The sequence below is a fragment of the Camelina sativa genome, chromosome 3, assembly GCF_030686135.1.
Source record: "Camelina sativa cultivar CO46 ecotype springtype chromosome 3, ASM3068613v1".
NCBI lineage: Eukaryota > Viridiplantae > Streptophyta > Magnoliopsida > Brassicales > Brassicaceae > Camelina > Camelina sativa.
Genome location: NC_141882.1, coordinates 2,854,292 through 2,869,426, shown reverse-complemented (window position 1 = coordinate 2,869,426; position 15,135 = coordinate 2,854,292). Strand labels below are relative to the sequence as shown.

The 15,135-nt window shown below is 37.3% G+C and overlaps 6 protein-coding genes across 6 annotated transcripts; 3 read left to right on the top strand and 3 right to left on the bottom strand.

Moving 5' to 3' along the window:
• Positions 1 to 563: 563 nt before the first annotated feature.
• LOC109130212 (uncharacterized) lies at positions 564 to 2,446 on the bottom strand. Its single transcript, XM_087496949.1, has 10 exons — positions 2,440 to 2,446; positions 2,121 to 2,166; positions 1,889 to 2,022; positions 1,755 to 1,778; positions 1,602 to 1,625; positions 1,450 to 1,473; positions 1,301 to 1,321; positions 1,151 to 1,177; positions 832 to 1,023; positions 564 to 739 (listed from the first exon to the last, which is right to left on the bottom strand). The coding sequence occupies exons 1-10, from the start codon at positions 2,444 to 2,446 to the stop codon at positions 675 to 677; spliced, it is 564 nt and encodes a 187-aa protein (XP_087353075.1). The 3' UTR covers positions 564 to 674.
• A 140-nt stretch (positions 2,447 to 2,586) lies between these two features.
• Positions 2,587 to 3,708, bottom strand: LOC104765763 (uncharacterized). The gene is made up of 3 exons (XM_010489527.2): positions 3,639 to 3,708; positions 3,257 to 3,526; positions 2,587 to 2,725 (listed from the first exon to the last, which is right to left on the bottom strand). Exons 1-3 carry the CDS (start codon positions 3,706 to 3,708, stop codon positions 2,631 to 2,633), a joined length of 435 nt encoding a protein of 144 aa, XP_010487829.1. The 3' UTR covers positions 2,587 to 2,630.
• A 2,022-nt stretch (positions 3,709 to 5,730) lies between these two features.
• On the top strand, positions 5,731 to 10,230 carry LOC147946532 (calcium-transporting ATPase 4, endoplasmic reticulum-type-like). The gene is made up of 9 exons (XM_087508075.1): positions 5,731 to 5,922; positions 6,188 to 7,588; positions 7,712 to 7,778; positions 7,868 to 7,989; positions 8,142 to 8,423; positions 8,512 to 8,889; positions 8,969 to 9,078; positions 9,172 to 9,400; positions 9,495 to 10,230. The coding sequence occupies exons 2-9, from the start codon at positions 6,197 to 6,199 to the stop codon at positions 10,077 to 10,079; spliced, it is 3,165 nt and encodes a 1,054-aa protein (XP_087364201.1). The 5' UTR covers positions 5,731 to 5,922; positions 6,188 to 6,196; the 3' UTR covers positions 10,080 to 10,230.
• A 429-nt stretch (positions 10,231 to 10,659) lies between these two features.
• LOC104765746 (NDR1/HIN1-like protein 10) lies at positions 10,660 to 11,681 on the top strand. Its single transcript, XM_010489506.3, has one exon. The coding sequence runs from the start codon at positions 10,796 to 10,798 to the stop codon at positions 11,531 to 11,533; it is 738 nt and encodes a 245-aa protein (XP_010487808.1). The 5' UTR covers positions 10,660 to 10,795; the 3' UTR covers positions 11,534 to 11,681.
• A 784-nt stretch (positions 11,682 to 12,465) lies between these two features.
• Positions 12,466 to 13,260, bottom strand: LOC104765734 (histone H4). The gene is made up of 2 exons (XM_010489497.3): positions 13,144 to 13,260; positions 12,466 to 13,020 (listed from the first exon to the last, which is right to left on the bottom strand). Exon 2 carries the CDS (start codon positions 12,998 to 13,000, stop codon positions 12,689 to 12,691), a length of 312 nt encoding a protein of 103 aa, XP_010487799.1. The 5' UTR covers positions 13,001 to 13,020; positions 13,144 to 13,260; the 3' UTR covers positions 12,466 to 12,688.
• A 319-nt stretch (positions 13,261 to 13,579) lies between these two features.
• On the top strand, positions 13,580 to 14,634 carry LOC104778607 (uncharacterized). The gene is made up of 3 exons (XM_087508094.1): positions 13,580 to 13,858; positions 14,162 to 14,324; positions 14,420 to 14,634. Exons 1-3 carry the CDS (start codon positions 13,731 to 13,733, stop codon positions 14,540 to 14,542), a joined length of 414 nt encoding a protein of 137 aa, XP_087364220.1. The 5' UTR covers positions 13,580 to 13,730; the 3' UTR covers positions 14,543 to 14,634.
• Positions 14,635 to 15,135: the final 501 nt, after the last annotated feature.

Genomic DNA, 15,135 nt, shown 5'->3' with positions numbered 1-15,135 from the left:
ACTGTCTCGGTTGACTAGTAAAGCTTCTCTATATTATATGCTTGGGACCGTCCTAATTCGGAACTCGGAAGCCAGGCGAACTTTGGGTATCGATCTTGTTAGACATGTCCCATGGGATAGACCATATGATGAAACATGTGTACAATTACAATATTGACTTTTTGATTTATCTTTCTTCACCTATTTTCAACCGTTGATCCAGATTTCTCATCTTAGAACACTATTTAAATTAGATAGTTAAGGAGGTAACAAAAATTAATTTGAAAATCTATTTATTTATTTTTGCTACAGAAATTTGAAAATTTTATTATAAGGTGTGTAGAACAAATTATTATTATTTTCTTGTGTCTAACGAGAGACTTCTAGTTTTGGAGATAACAATTCAGTTTTGGTATATGTCTGGTGAGTTGGATACTTTATTATGTTTATTGAAATTGATACTCGTTAAATCGGTGTAACCATTCATCATCAAACCAAAATTTGTAATTTGATACTTTTCTATCTAGTTTCCTTTTTCGGTATTGAGTTTCGATACGCTATATAACATCAAGATCCATAATGTAAACTGTATACTTCAATAGAATTGATTGATAAAAAATAACGGGAACAATAGTTCACCACACATTACGGAACATAACATAGAATTTTAACTAATACAAACAAAAATCCTCTGTTTAGACATCCTCGGTTTTTGAAGTTTGAGGTTTGGATGAGTCGTTGGTTTTGTCTGTAGCAGTTTCTTTATTCACGTAACAAAAGAAATAAAATAAATATAAGCAACTCATTATAATAGAAGTGATGTATATATCAAATGAACGTAAATAAGTTTACCTTGTTCAGCTTCAGCAGCACTTTGAGCCTTTTTTGCTTTACGGCTGCAACAGCAACCTAATAAAAAGCATATACCAATGATGATCCCAATGAAACCCACAATTGCTGCTATGATGACTCCGGCAAAGGCTCCAATACTCAGTGATCCTATTTTCCTGATATTCCCTATCTTTTTCCCTATTTTTTTCGCAACTGCAATTTTATTAAGTTTGTATACTATATATCAATATTAATGTACGAAAAGTCTTAAAAATATATGATTAAAACATGATAAAATGAAGAGATTTTCAAAATTCAGTGATACTATATATTTTCTTACTTGTGTCTTTCATCTTTGGACCTGCAACTGCAATTTAATTAAGTTTGTATACTACGTCAAAATTAATGTACTAAAAAGCTTAAACAATATAAACATAATAAAACGAAGCAATTTTCAAAAATCCAGTGATCCATATAGATATTTTCTTACTCGTGTCTTTTATCTTTGGACCTGCAATTTAATTAATTGTATACTACGTCAAAATTAATATACTAAAAAGCTTAAACAATATATGTTCAAAACAAAATAAAATGAAGCAATTTTCAAAAATCCAGTGATCCATATATATATTTTCTTACTCGTGTCTTTCTTCTTTGGTGGACCTGCAATTTAATTAAGTTTGTATACGACGTCAAAATTAATGTACTAAAAGGCTTAAGAGTATGTGATTAAAACATGATAAATCGAAGCAATTATCAAAATCCAATGATTCATATATAAATTTTCTTACTCGTGTCTTTCTTCTTTGGTGGACCTGCAATTTAATTAAGTTTGTATACGACGTCAAAAATTCATGTAATAAAAGGCTTAAGAGTATGTGATTAAAACATGATAAATTGAAGCAATTTTCAAAATCCAATGATGCATATATATATTTTCTTACTCGTGTCTTTCTTCTTTGGTGGACCTGCAATTTAATAAAGTTTGTAGACGACGTCAAAATAATGTACTAAAAGGCTTAACAATGTATGATCGAAACATATAAACTTTTTTTTTTTTTTTAAACTTTTTCTTGGAAATCTTTTTTAAAAAAAGGTGCTTTATTCACAACCACTTCCGAGCGAGCGACTCTGGCTAGAAGACGACCCTTTACTACATCTTCGACAACGACCGACGATTCTTGATTCATAACATATGATTCATCGTCTTGTCTAAACAGAGAGAAAGCAGAGCAGTATGTATGTATTTAGTTTCAGCCACGTGACGTGAAAAAAAAAATTGAAATATAAATGTGAGGTTTTATTCTTACTTTGAAACAGCATTTCTTGTCGAAAACGAATATCCAGAAGTCTTATCTTATCTTATTTGTACTGGTGGAAAAAACAAATGTTAATAGACTTTTATTTTTGGACAAACAAATGTCAATAGACAAAGCAATTATATCTTATGACTTATGGATCTTTTTTGTAAAGATAAATAGTTAAAGGAATTAAAATGATCTTTCTATCTTCTTATACCAATTTTAATTATTTAGTCATAAAAATTATATTATCATGTAGACATGATTAAATAAATTATATCCAAAAAATTTTAAATATTTTATCATTCAACTTTTAAAAAAGATCTACAAGTCATAAGTTGGAAAAAAAACTAAAAAAGACAGACATAAAACTGAAAATATATAAATGTTGCCACGCAAATCCTTAAACATGTAATGATCATAAATCGTAACATGTATAACAAGAAAGAAAAAAAAAAAAAAAAAAAAGCAAGAGAATAAAGATGATCAGATCCAACGAGTTTAAGAATTCAAGTGTTTTCAAACATTGGTGTCACCATTTGAAAGCTTTCCCGCAGGAGCACTCATGGCAACCGTTTTCGTCTTCTCACCCATTCCATAGCCCATCTCTTCTCCTATATATTTAATTACATAAGACCTTTATTTTGAATACTCTTTAGTTATATATCAGCCTCAATAATCAGTACGTATATATTGGCTTTAACCAAAAAAAAAAAAAAAAAAATCAGTGCTTAATTATTCATGACCACACGTCCATTGCATGTTCTATATATAACTTGGTTGGGAACTTTTCGTATTTAGAATTATGTCGAATCAAATTAAATAAGTATTAGTTATGATAAGTGGTTTAAAAAAAATGAATCAATAATGTATTATGCATTCTCTAAATCATGTCCTTGTATAGTTGTATACCATGTATAAATTCGAAAGATTTTGGTTATAAGTTATAACAATAAAATGTATAAGCAGTAGATTCAAGATTTTTAAAGTCATTTTAACACAATTATACGCCAGATTAATCTTTTGAAAAAAAAATATGACTACGGCAAATTCTGTTTACTATATATGCATGGCACGCCCTGTAAAAGAAAGAAGTTTCTGATGAAAAAACTTTTTGATATATCATAATGCAATATCAAATAGACCTGGATAGGGTTTGACAACGGCTGCGTTCATAGCCTTTTGTCTTCGGACGAAGACAATCCAGATTCCAATGGCGACCCAAATAACAAAGAAGAGACCAACAGATAGGTCTATAATCGTGGATAAGCCGTTGCTTCCACCGCTCCCTCCACCAGTACTCCCACAGTCGAGAGTGATCCTACCAAACTTGTCCGCATTGTCCAAACTTTGTCGCGTTTGTTCGTCGGACATTTCTGTCCGGGCCGCAGATAAATCATCACACTCTTGTTCCCCTAATCGATCGGTGAGAGTTAGTGAACTTATATCAATTTGATACACATATTATATAATATTAAGGTTAGAAGTGAAAATTGTTTTGTAGAGCGATAAGAGAAGGGAATATACCACTGGTGGATCCAAGAATAGCTATAAGAGCGAAGAGAAACAGAAGAAGGATGATACGGAACGAGAACATGGTTGGGTTAGGTTGGGTTGGGTGTAGAATACAAATTACGAATGATCAGTGAAAATATTATGATGTCAATCAAGTAGAATACAAAGATGAATGACCAGTATTTTTCCATTAATGGCGAATTTGTTTGTATGTCAATTTGTGTAATATATATATATATATATATATATATATATATATATATATATAAGAAAGAAAATATTGTGATGTTTGCTGAAATGGGATGCAAGTCATCAACTTCCCGTATTTTATCCGTTTTGATGTTTGATTCAACTATGGATTTCAATATTTATAAACTCTTTGGAGAAGTAGTCCACTATTTATCTCCTTTTATCTTTTGACGTCAGTTTTGTGAAATAGTCTCATAGTATATGGCAGCTATATGTATAAAGTTTTGATATACTCACTAAATTTTTTTGTAATGTTCACGACTCTCGCAATGACATATCAAACAAATGACACATATCATGTGTTGTCGAAAATTTGTAATAGTTTATAGAACTCTCTGCATCAAGAAACGTAATCCTCATCCGTCCCCAAGTAACAGAATTAAATGTAGAAATTGTGTTTGTTCGTTATATAAAATGCATATATGGTGTGTGGGAATAATGGAATGCAAGTTATCAACTTTGCCTATTTTATTCCTTGTAAAATTTAAACCAAGTACACACTTATATATGAATTAAAAAAAATTGTATGATTATTTTATAGCTTTGAAATGCTTGATTCAGTCCAAAATCTAAGAAGGTATACATTGTTGTGTAGTATATTGATTGAAAGTTATTTAAGGATGATTTTCAAAAATCGAATTGAAAGTAAAAGTTGCAGAGTTAGTACGAGGGCCCAATAACGTAGGAGAACTAAAACCCGAATCAGTTGTTTGTTACTCGCCAAATCAAATTATTAATTATCCATCCCACACAGGCCCCAGCTTAAAACTCTCGGACCGAGACAGAGGTTTAGCGTCAACGAAACCCAAATAGGTGACGGCATCACTGACACTCACCAACTATCCCTTCAAACGACAGCGTTGTGATGTCTTATGAATCCTGAAACGGCGTCGTTCGTGTAAAATGAAAGTTTTTTTTTTTTTTTTTCCCAACGAGTGATTTCCTTTTTTCTGATATAACATACCAGAGGCAGAGACTCGTCAACAAAACATACATGAACAAGTCAGAGGTGTAACTCTATAAATCACTCCGTCCTCTCTCGGTAAGTCAGAGGCTGGAGCGTGCGTGGATCATAATCTCCACACTACTCATCACTGGAGAGAACAAGCTCAATCATTTAAGAAAATGAAACAAAAAAAGTAATGAACTATAAATGAATGATGTTGGAAACAAAAAAATATTTCAATAGAATATGATATTTTGAATATCCAAGAATAACATAATTTGAGCCAATCTAATATATTTGTTGTCAAAAAAAAAAAAAAAAGAAGAAGATTTTAGCAAAAAATAGACAAGTGTTTTATTTTTACATCCAATCTCTCTTAGTTGGGCAACTATATACACTTTGATGAAATTCCAACTATTTTTTTCTTTTTGTATACTACATATTATATTTGTCAATTCAACTTGGCAAATGAGGAATCCAAACCCAAAAAAATATTCAAAAATAGTTTTTCTGACTTTCCATTTAAAGGTTGAGATTCAATGTGAAAAGCAACTTGGCTAGTTTCCTATATAACCAATGATATTTCGCCATCTGTCACTATTTGCGTGGCAGAGCCTACCCCATGTGATCGCCGTGTCCACGTAACGTGGCTGAGCCCATCGGCAAATATTCGCACATTTATTGTTTACACATCTTCACTAAAATAAATAAAAAAGCTTATTTAAATTAGCAGATCACCCCCGAAATCTAATATATTTACACTATCAGTCCCTTAAGTAATAGACCAAGCGAAGGACTTTACATAAAAAAGGAAACAAATAAGGACTTAATTGCAATATCTTATGAGATCGTGTTCCCGTCACTTTCCTGGAAAGATACAAGCCATTAAACTCTACAGAATAAAACCCATTTAAATATAATACAAAAAACAAAATTTATATTATATTCAACAAATACAAAATATATATTTAATCAAATTATATATGTAAAGGCTTCCTCAGAAGTAGAAGAAGAAGAAGAGAAGTATCTGGGAGATAGAGAGGCGTACGATCTCCGCATCATTGAAGAAACAGTCACGGAGTTTTATCCGCTCCGGTTCTGGTGAGTTTTTGTTTGTTTGAGATCTCGCAGTCTTGTGTTCCTCGCTTTTCTCGGAATTTGAGTTTTGGAATCTTCGTATGTTGTCGATTTTGTTTTGACGTTGATCTCTGATTTTGTTTTTTTGCGGCCACTCGATTTTTCGTATCTGTTCTTTTACTATTCCAAAAGATTCGTCGTTAGTTTTCAGTTTCAGTTTTTGAATCTCTGTTTTCGTGTACTGTGTAAGCTTACAATTAGATTGGGTATGATTTGATCTCTTTTCCAGTGGAAGATAATGGGGAAAGGAGGTGAAGACAATTCTGAATTGTTAGAGTCTGATACTTTTCCTGCTTGGGGTAAAGATGTTGGCGAATGCGAAGAGCATTTCGGTGTTAGTCGTGAGAAAGGGTTGAGTACTGATGAGGTGTTGAAGCGACATCAGATCTATGGTTTGAATGAGTTAGAGAAGCCTGAGGGTACTTCCATTTTTAAGCTGATATTGGAGCAGTTCAATGATACGTTGGTTCGTATTCTTTTGGCGGCCGCTGTTATTTCCTTTGTCTTAGCCTTCTTTGATGGCGACGAAGGTGGTGAGATGGGTATCACCGCTTTTGTTGAGCCGCTTGTCATTTTTCTCATCTTGATTGTTAATGCCATTGTTGGGATCTGGCAAGAAACTAATGCCGAGAAGGCCTTGGAAGCTTTGAAAGAGATTCAGTCTCAGCAAGCTACTGTTATGCGTGATGGAACTAAGGTATCCAGTTTGCCTGCCAAGGAGCTTGTTCCCGGTGACATTGTGGAATTGAGGGTTGGTGATAAGGTGCCTGCTGATATGCGCGTGGTTGCTCTTATCAGCTCAACTCTGAGAATCGAGCAGGGGTCCTTAACAGGAGAGAGTGAGGCAGTGAGCAAAACTACCAAGCCTGTGGATGAGAATGCCGATATTCAAGGAAAGAAATGCATGGTTTTTGCAGGAACCACTGTTGTGAATGGGAACTGCATTTGCTTAGTTACAGACACTGGAATGAATACTGAGATTGGAAGGGTTCACTCACAGATTCAGGAAGCTGCACAGCATGAGGAAGATACCCCTCTGAAGAAAAAACTTAACGAGTTTGGGGAAGTTCTGACTATGATCATTGGTTTAATTTGTGCGCTAGTGTGGCTCATCAATGTCAAGTACTTCCTCTCCTGGGAGTATGTTGATGGCTGGCCCAGAAACTTTAAGTTCTCCTTCGAAAAGTGCACATATTACTTTGAGATTGCTGTAGCATTGGCAGTTGCTGCGATTCCAGAAGGTCTCCCAGCAGTTATCACCACATGTTTAGCTCTTGGTACACGGAAGATGGCGCAGAAGAATGCTCTGGTCAGAAAGTTACCCAGTGTGGAGACTCTTGGATGCACTACTGTTATATGCTCTGATAAAACCGGAACTCTGACAACCAATCAGATGGCTGTTTCAAAGCTTGTTGCTATGGGTTCTAGGATTGGAACCCTTCGATCTTTTAATGTTGAGGGAACCTCGTTTGATCCTCGAGATGGAAAGATTGAAGATTGGCCAGCAGGTCGGATGGATGCAAATCTACAGATGATTGCAAAAGTTGCTGCCATTTGCAACGATGCTAATGTGGAGCAATCTGATCAGAAGTTTGTGTCTAGGGGCATGCCTACTGAGGCAGCTTTGAAGGTAATGTGGTCCACTACACTAGCTTGCACCTTTCTCTTCTTAACTAAATTGATTAAAAGTACTACTTCTGGACGTTGCCCGTAAATGATTTTTCTTTCTATTGGTGTGTGCTTATTTGAACAGGTCTTGGTTGAGAAAATGGGATTTCCCGAAGGGTTAAATAAAGCTTCGTCTGATGGTGATGTCTTACGTATGTATCCCTAATTATATTTTTTATTTATGTTTATACAGTTTTACATATGCTAAACTCCTGAACTTTTCCTTTTTTTATTAATGAAGGTTGTTCTCGGCTATGGAGTGAACTAGAGCAACGGATTGCCACCCTTGAGTTCGACCGTGACCGGAAATCAATGGGAGTTATTGTGGATTCCAGCTCAGGAAAGAAGCTGCTACTGGTCAAGGTCTGTTTTTCATCATTAATCATATCTTGGCTCCTGAGGTCGAGCCTGATGAAATCAATGTGGCTTGTGCTTTGGTTCCTGCATTTAATTAGTCGAGAAAACCTTTGTCCTCTCTTTTCAGCACCTAAGAGACCAATTTTAAAATTATGCAGGGTGCGGTAGAAAATCTATTGGAAAGGAGTACACGTATTCAGCTACTTGATGGTTCCGTTCAGGAGCTTGACCAATACTCAAGGGAGCTTATTTTACAAAGCCTACATGATATGTCCATGGGTGCATTAAGATGTCTCGGATTTGCGTTCACAGATGTGCCATCAGATTTTGCCACTTATGATGGCAGTGAAGACCATCCTGCTCATCAGCAACTTCTCAACCCATCCAATTATTCGTCTATTGAGTCCAATCTAATATTCGTTGGATTTGTTGGTTTAAGGGTGAGTCAGGGTCACCATGTTATTTTATGTTCTTTCTGGTTCTCATTAATAATATGTCATTCATGCTCTATCTATTTAATGATTGAAGGATCCTCCAAGGAAAGAGGTGCGTCAAGCCATTGCAGACTGCAGAACAGCAGGTATCCGGGTCATGGTCATTACCGGAGACAACAAGAGCACAGCGGAAGCGATCTGCCGTGAAATTGGTGTATTTGAAGCAGATGAAGATATCTCCTCAAAAAGCTTGACAGGAAAAGAATTTATGGCTGTTCAAGATCAGAAGAAGCATCTAAGACAAACTGGAGGGCTCTTGTTCTCGAGGGCTGAACCAAAGCACAAACAAGAAATTGTCAGGTTACTTAAAGAAGATGGAGAAGTAGTTGCCATGACTGGAGATGGAGTCAATGATGCTCCTGCCCTTAAGTTGGCTGATATTGGTGTGGCTATGGGCATTTCCGGCACAGAGGTATTGTGTCTCTTCTCTCCTCTTCAATCACGGATGATGATAGCTCTATCAGCTTTCTAAAGCTCTGGGCATTTTGCAGGTAGCAAAAGAGGCATCTGACATGGTGTTGGCAGATGATAATTTCAGTACAATTGTTGCAGCTGTTGGTGAAGGCAGGTCCATCTATAATAATATGAAGGCCTTCATCAGGTGAGTCTTCTAATGTTACATATTATGCCTCCTCGTACTGGTGGCTTGAATTATGCATACTAAGCCTATATATTGGACTATGTTGAATAAAAGGTACATGATCTCTTCCAACATCGGTGAGGTTGCATCAATATTCTTGACAGCTGCTCTTGGAATCCCAGAAGGCATGATTCCAGTTCAGCTTCTGTGGGTGAATCTTGTAACAGATGGTCCTCCAGCTACAGCTTTGGGATTCAATCCCCCTGACAAGGACATCATGAAGAAGCCTCCTCGTAGGAGCGATGACTCGCTTATCACTGCCTGGATCCTCTTCCGCTATATGGTAAGCAAAAAAACCGATCTGGCTCACTTGTTCATCTCCTAGGGATTTGCTTTTCTAACTGACTATTATGGGTACCTACTACCTCTACCTACAGGTGATTGGAATGTATGTGGGAGTAGCAACAGTGGGAGTATTCATCATATGGTACACACACAACAGCTTCATGGGCATAGACTTGAGCCAAGACGGTCACAGCCTTGTGAGCTATTCGCAGCTCGCTCATTGGGGGCAATGCTCTTCATGGGAAGGCTTCAAAGTGTCTCCTTTCACGGCAGGCTCTCAGACTTTCTCATTCGACTCAAACCCTTGCGACTATTTCCAGCAGGGGAAAATCAAGGCATCCACGCTCTCCCTCTCGGTGTTGGTGGCGATAGAAATGTTCAACTCCCTGAACGCACTCTCAGAAGACGGCAGCCTGGTGACGATGCCACCGTGGGTAAACCCATGGCTGCTCCTGGCAATGGCGGTCTCATTTGGTCTCCACTTTGTGATACTGTATGTGCCATTCTTGGCTCAGGTGTTTGGTATTGTACCGCTGAGCTTGAACGAGTGGCTGCTGGTGCTGGCAGTGTCGCTTCCGGTAATCCTGATAGATGAAGTGCTCAAGTTTGTAGGAAGGTGTACAAGTGGCTACCGCTACTCAACTCGCACTCCCTCCGCTAAGCAAAAGGAGGAGTAAGAAAACAATTGAAAAGCACATTACATCATTAGACTCTTGATAGTTTTAGCTGAAATTAACTTTGTTGCTTAACTCTCTCAGCCTCGGTTATTTAATTTTCACAAACTATAATTTATTTGTTTGATATAAAATGTTTCCAATTTTGGTTAAAGGACATTTGTTTTCCCAACACAAAGCCCGCAGTTAAAAAGTTGAATGTTTCAACTTTCAACAAAAAAAAAAAGGATGAGAGAAAACAAATTGAACAAATGAAATCATTTTCTTAGCAAAAAAAAGTTTACTTCATTTAACTTACAAGAATTATTCAAATTGACAATTTAAATAATTTAACTAATTTAAAAAGCTACTTTAAAAATTTATAGTTTTAGTTGGGATTTGAATTTTTTTAAAAGTAAATTATATTAACTTCGCTAAAATCACTAAAATCATTTAAAATCTTCGTAAAATTAGAATATTAGATTTAATTTACTCCTAAGTAAACCTTACAAGAATTAACAACGAGACATAACAAAACAAAACAAAAACATTTAAAAAAAAAAATGAAAACGCGTAAGAAATTAAAAAAGAAATCGCGTTTCCTATTTTGGCTAAATTAACCTTTTCCTGCTTCCCTTTACTTACTTATATTCTCTTCTTCTTCTTCACAAAGATTCAGAAGCGTTCTTCATCTCTTTCAAATCCCTAAGATTCCCCAAAAAAAGTAAATCAATCAAGCTATGCAAGACCCTTCCGCAAGACCCGCTACAGGTTACCCATACCCGTATCCATACCCAAATCCACAACAACCACCACCCGCCGCTTCCACCAACGGCTACCCTAACCCCGGAGCCGCTTACCCTTACCAAAACCATAACCCATACTACGCTCCCCAACAACCCAATCCACGCGCCGTACTCATCCGTCGTCTCTTCATCGTCTTCATGGCGTTTCTCCTGATCTTAGGTCTCATCCTCTTCATCTTCTTCCTCGTCGTTCGTCCCCAGTTACCAGACGTTTACCTTAACTCCCTCTCCGTCTCCAATTTCAACGTCTCGAACAACCAAGTCTCTGGTAAATGGGATGTTCAGGTCCAGATTCGAAACCCTAATTCGAAGATGTCACTATACTACGATAGTATCCTCGCCGCTCTGTATTATCACCGTGCATCTCTCTCTGAAACGAGGCTGCAGCCGTTTGAACAAGGGAAGAAGGATCAGACGGTGGTTAACGCTACGCTCTCTGTTTCGGGGACTTATGTGGAAGGACGCTTGGCTGATGATATTGGGAAAGAGAGAGGTGCCAAGGGGAGCGTTGAGTTTGATCTGAGGATGATCTCTTCTGTTACTTTCCGGTACGGTGCTTTCCGGAGGAGGAGATTCGTGACTGTGTATTGCGATGATGTTGCCGTTGGTGTTCCTGTGAGTAGTGGTTCAGGGAAGATGGTTGGTCCGGCTCAGAGATGCAAAACTTATTGAGCCTTTTAGTGAGTTTGAGTTTGAGTTTGTTTCTTCCTCTTAGGGGATGATTTATTACTTAACCAATCTTTTTTAATTCTCAATTCCTTGTAAATCGACTATGTTCCTTGATGGAAAACAAAAGTATAAGATTCAGCCTTTTTAGCTTTCTCGTTAGCTTATCTGTTTTTGATGTTTCAATTCTTGGCTATTATGAGTAGTTGAGTACTATTGGGTTATTATTAGCAGCATTATTCTTAATGATGCAATTGCAGTAAGATTAGATTGTGGAAGGATTGGTACTTTTGAGTTCTTATTTCAACTTTTGCCCTGCTGCTATGATGTCGAAAGATGGTAACCTGTGTGGCATGATTGAGTCACTTTTGGGAATGTAGCAAGGTTGAATCGTTTGGTTTTTAAGTAATGTCTAATAGGCACATTTTACTCTTGTTCGAGAATTGGTGGGTTTCATTGGGTAAGTGAGTCATATGACTCATATGTGCTCCACTTTGTGATACTACTATACGTGGCATTCTTTGGCTCAGTTGTTTTGGATTGTACCGCTGAACTTGAACGAGTGGCTGCTGGTGCTGAATGAGTCGGCTTCCTGTGATCTTGATAGACCAAGTAAGTTCTAAGATGTGTAGGAAAAGGTGTACATTGTACAACAAGTGGCTGTGGCTCAACTCGCACTCTCTGCTAAGCAAAAGGAGGAGTAAGAAAACAATTGATAGTTTTAGCTGAAACTGACTTTGTTGCTTAACTCAGCCTGATATTAATTATAGTATTCAAAACGAGAGCAGATAATAGAGAGATGCAGAATTGCAGATATCTCTTCCGCTCTATTCTCAATTTCCCACCCCTGGAATCTGGATGCAAGTTGTGCAACATCAACCACTAAGTTCTTCTTGCATTGGTAAATTAGAGTTAAAACGAAGAAGAGACAAAAGAAATTTAGCAAATGATTGATTCATTCTCATTAGATTTTTCTGAGCACAAGTTTGCTTAGATCCCTTTTTTTTAGCTACAAACATCACAACAACGTAACAAACAAACAAAAACAATAGTGGTTAAACTCCTAGATTTACTTTTTTTTTTTCTTTTTAAGACTAATCAACACATAGCTAACACAAATCCCAGAAACAAGACATTGCGAACCCTAATTCCCAAATCGATTTAACCGCCGAAACCGTAGAGAGTGCGGCCTTGCCTCTTCAAGGCGTAGACAACATCCATGGCGGTAACCGTCTTCCTCCTGGCGTGCTCAGTGTAGGTGACGGCGTCACGGATGACATTCTCGAGAAAGATCTTGAGGACACCTCTGGTCTCCTCGTAGATGAGACCGCTGATACGCTTGACACCACCCCTGCGAGCAAGACGACGAATGGCAGGCTTGGTGATACCTTGAATGTTATCTCTAAGAACCTTCCTGTGCCTCTTGGCTCCTCCCTTTCCCAATCCCTTCCCTCCCTTTCCTCTTCCCGACATCTCCAAATTCCAAAAGAGATCTGTGAACAACAACAAGACCCAAAAGAAAGAGTAAGAACAGAGAGAAAACCCTAGATTTATTTCCAGATCAATCCACAAATTACAATCGAACAATTGAAATAAACGAAAATTGTATTAGCTACCTGGTGAGATTGATCGAAAGCAACTTGCCGAAGAGCTCTTGAAAGAGAATGATAAAACAAGTGTTGTGATTTGTGTGAATCTATCGATAAACAAAAATATGGGTTGAGATTTATATAATAAATGAGAGGCGCATACACCCACAGATAATTAATGGTGGCCGTTCGATCATCTTCTTTTCAACGGACCAAGATTGCGATCCGCGTGATAAATCTCCAGGAGTAATTTGGATCGTTGATTATTAAATTCGACGGTGGTAGATGTTGTTATACTAACTTTGGACATTTCCGTCAGAAGAATTGTGTGAAATTTCATCGAACAACTAAAAAGGCCCGAACATTACAGATTATCAAAAATTTTAAAGGCCTCATTTGTGATACAAGGCCCAATTAGTAGAAAAGAAGCTAAAAAAAAAGCTCACGTGGCAACAAGTACCCTACACACGAAGTTGCATTTGCATGTACGTAGTCGACCACGTGTTCAGCTCACCGTAAAGAGAGATCGTATGTATTGCAATTGAGAGTGTGTTGTCAAGGATCGGATCAGGTAGAATCGACTCGAAATCAGAATAGTTAAGATTGAAAAAAAAATGGCTGCGAATATGATGAGACCGGCGTTTGCTTACTCTGTTGTGTACGTTAAGGACGTCGCTAAATCCGTTGAATTCTACTCCCGAGCCTTTGGTCACAACGTCCGTCGTCTTGATGAGTCTCACAGGTTTTTTTTTTTTACATTTATATATGACTCGTTGTTACTATTTGTTAGATTTCTTTTTTAGATTGGCATAATCAAAGTATATTTAGACACATATCAGCCATTTGTGCGGTGCCCTATATGATCAGGTCTGATCCGCGCGCTGGCTAACATGCCAAGAAATTGCTTAAGGAAGCCAGATATAGCGAAACAATATAGAAATCATCACCAGTTTATGTTGATGTAGCTTCCGTATATATATTCGTTAATTTATTAATTGCTTCCGGTTTATATGTGATGGATATGGAAATAAATTTATACATACAGGTGGGGGGAGCTAGAGAGTGGGCAAACGACGATAGCCTTCACACCGCTTCACCAGCATGAGACCGACGACCTTACTGGGAAGGTTCAGGCTACGCATTCAGCCCGCGAAAGAGCGCCCATCGAACTTTGCTTCTGTTACCCCGATGTTGATGCCGCTTTCAAGGTAAACTCAAATGTAATTATGTCTTTCTCGATGTATCTGACGTCAACACCTTATATGTTTGTATTGATACACGAGTACGATGGTGCGTTGTGCAGAGAGCAGTGGAGAACGGTGCAGTGGCAGTGAGCGAGCCGGAAGACAAAGAATGGGGTCAGAAGGTTGGATACGTGCGAGACATTGACGGCATCGTTGTACGCATTGGAAGCCACGTCAAGTGAATACAAAACCAAAAGACTCGATCACGTGAAACTGATCATAAACTATAGTCTATATACATATGCATACGAATAATACAAGATACTTTGGTACTTTTTTCTTCTTTGGCTAATGGGTATCCTACATAAAAAGATAAAAAATAATAATAATAACAAAAAAAACAAATAAACAAAAGGGATAAAATGCAAATGTTTTACAAAGTGCCCAGCCTAGACACACTCCAAATCTGCCTTTTTTTTTTGTTATCATCGTTACACAAAGTAGCAATTATTTAGTTGAACCCAATTAATCAGATAATTAGTTTAAGGGAAGTCGAACAATCTAGCGATGGACGGGCACTCTCGAAGCAAGGAGGAAACAAAGAAGAGTATTATTAACTCTGCGTCAAAGGATTCTATGGTGGACTAAATAGATCGATCGGTTAAATTCACTATTTGTTCTAAACAATCAATTTTTCACTATTACAAAATTATCATGGGGGGAGGGGGGGGGGGGGGGGGGGGGTTTCTAGTACTGTTTATCTTAATTATTCAATGACACCACGATTTTAGTAACGAACAGAAAATAATAAAGGTTCTTTTTACTTATTTTTTTT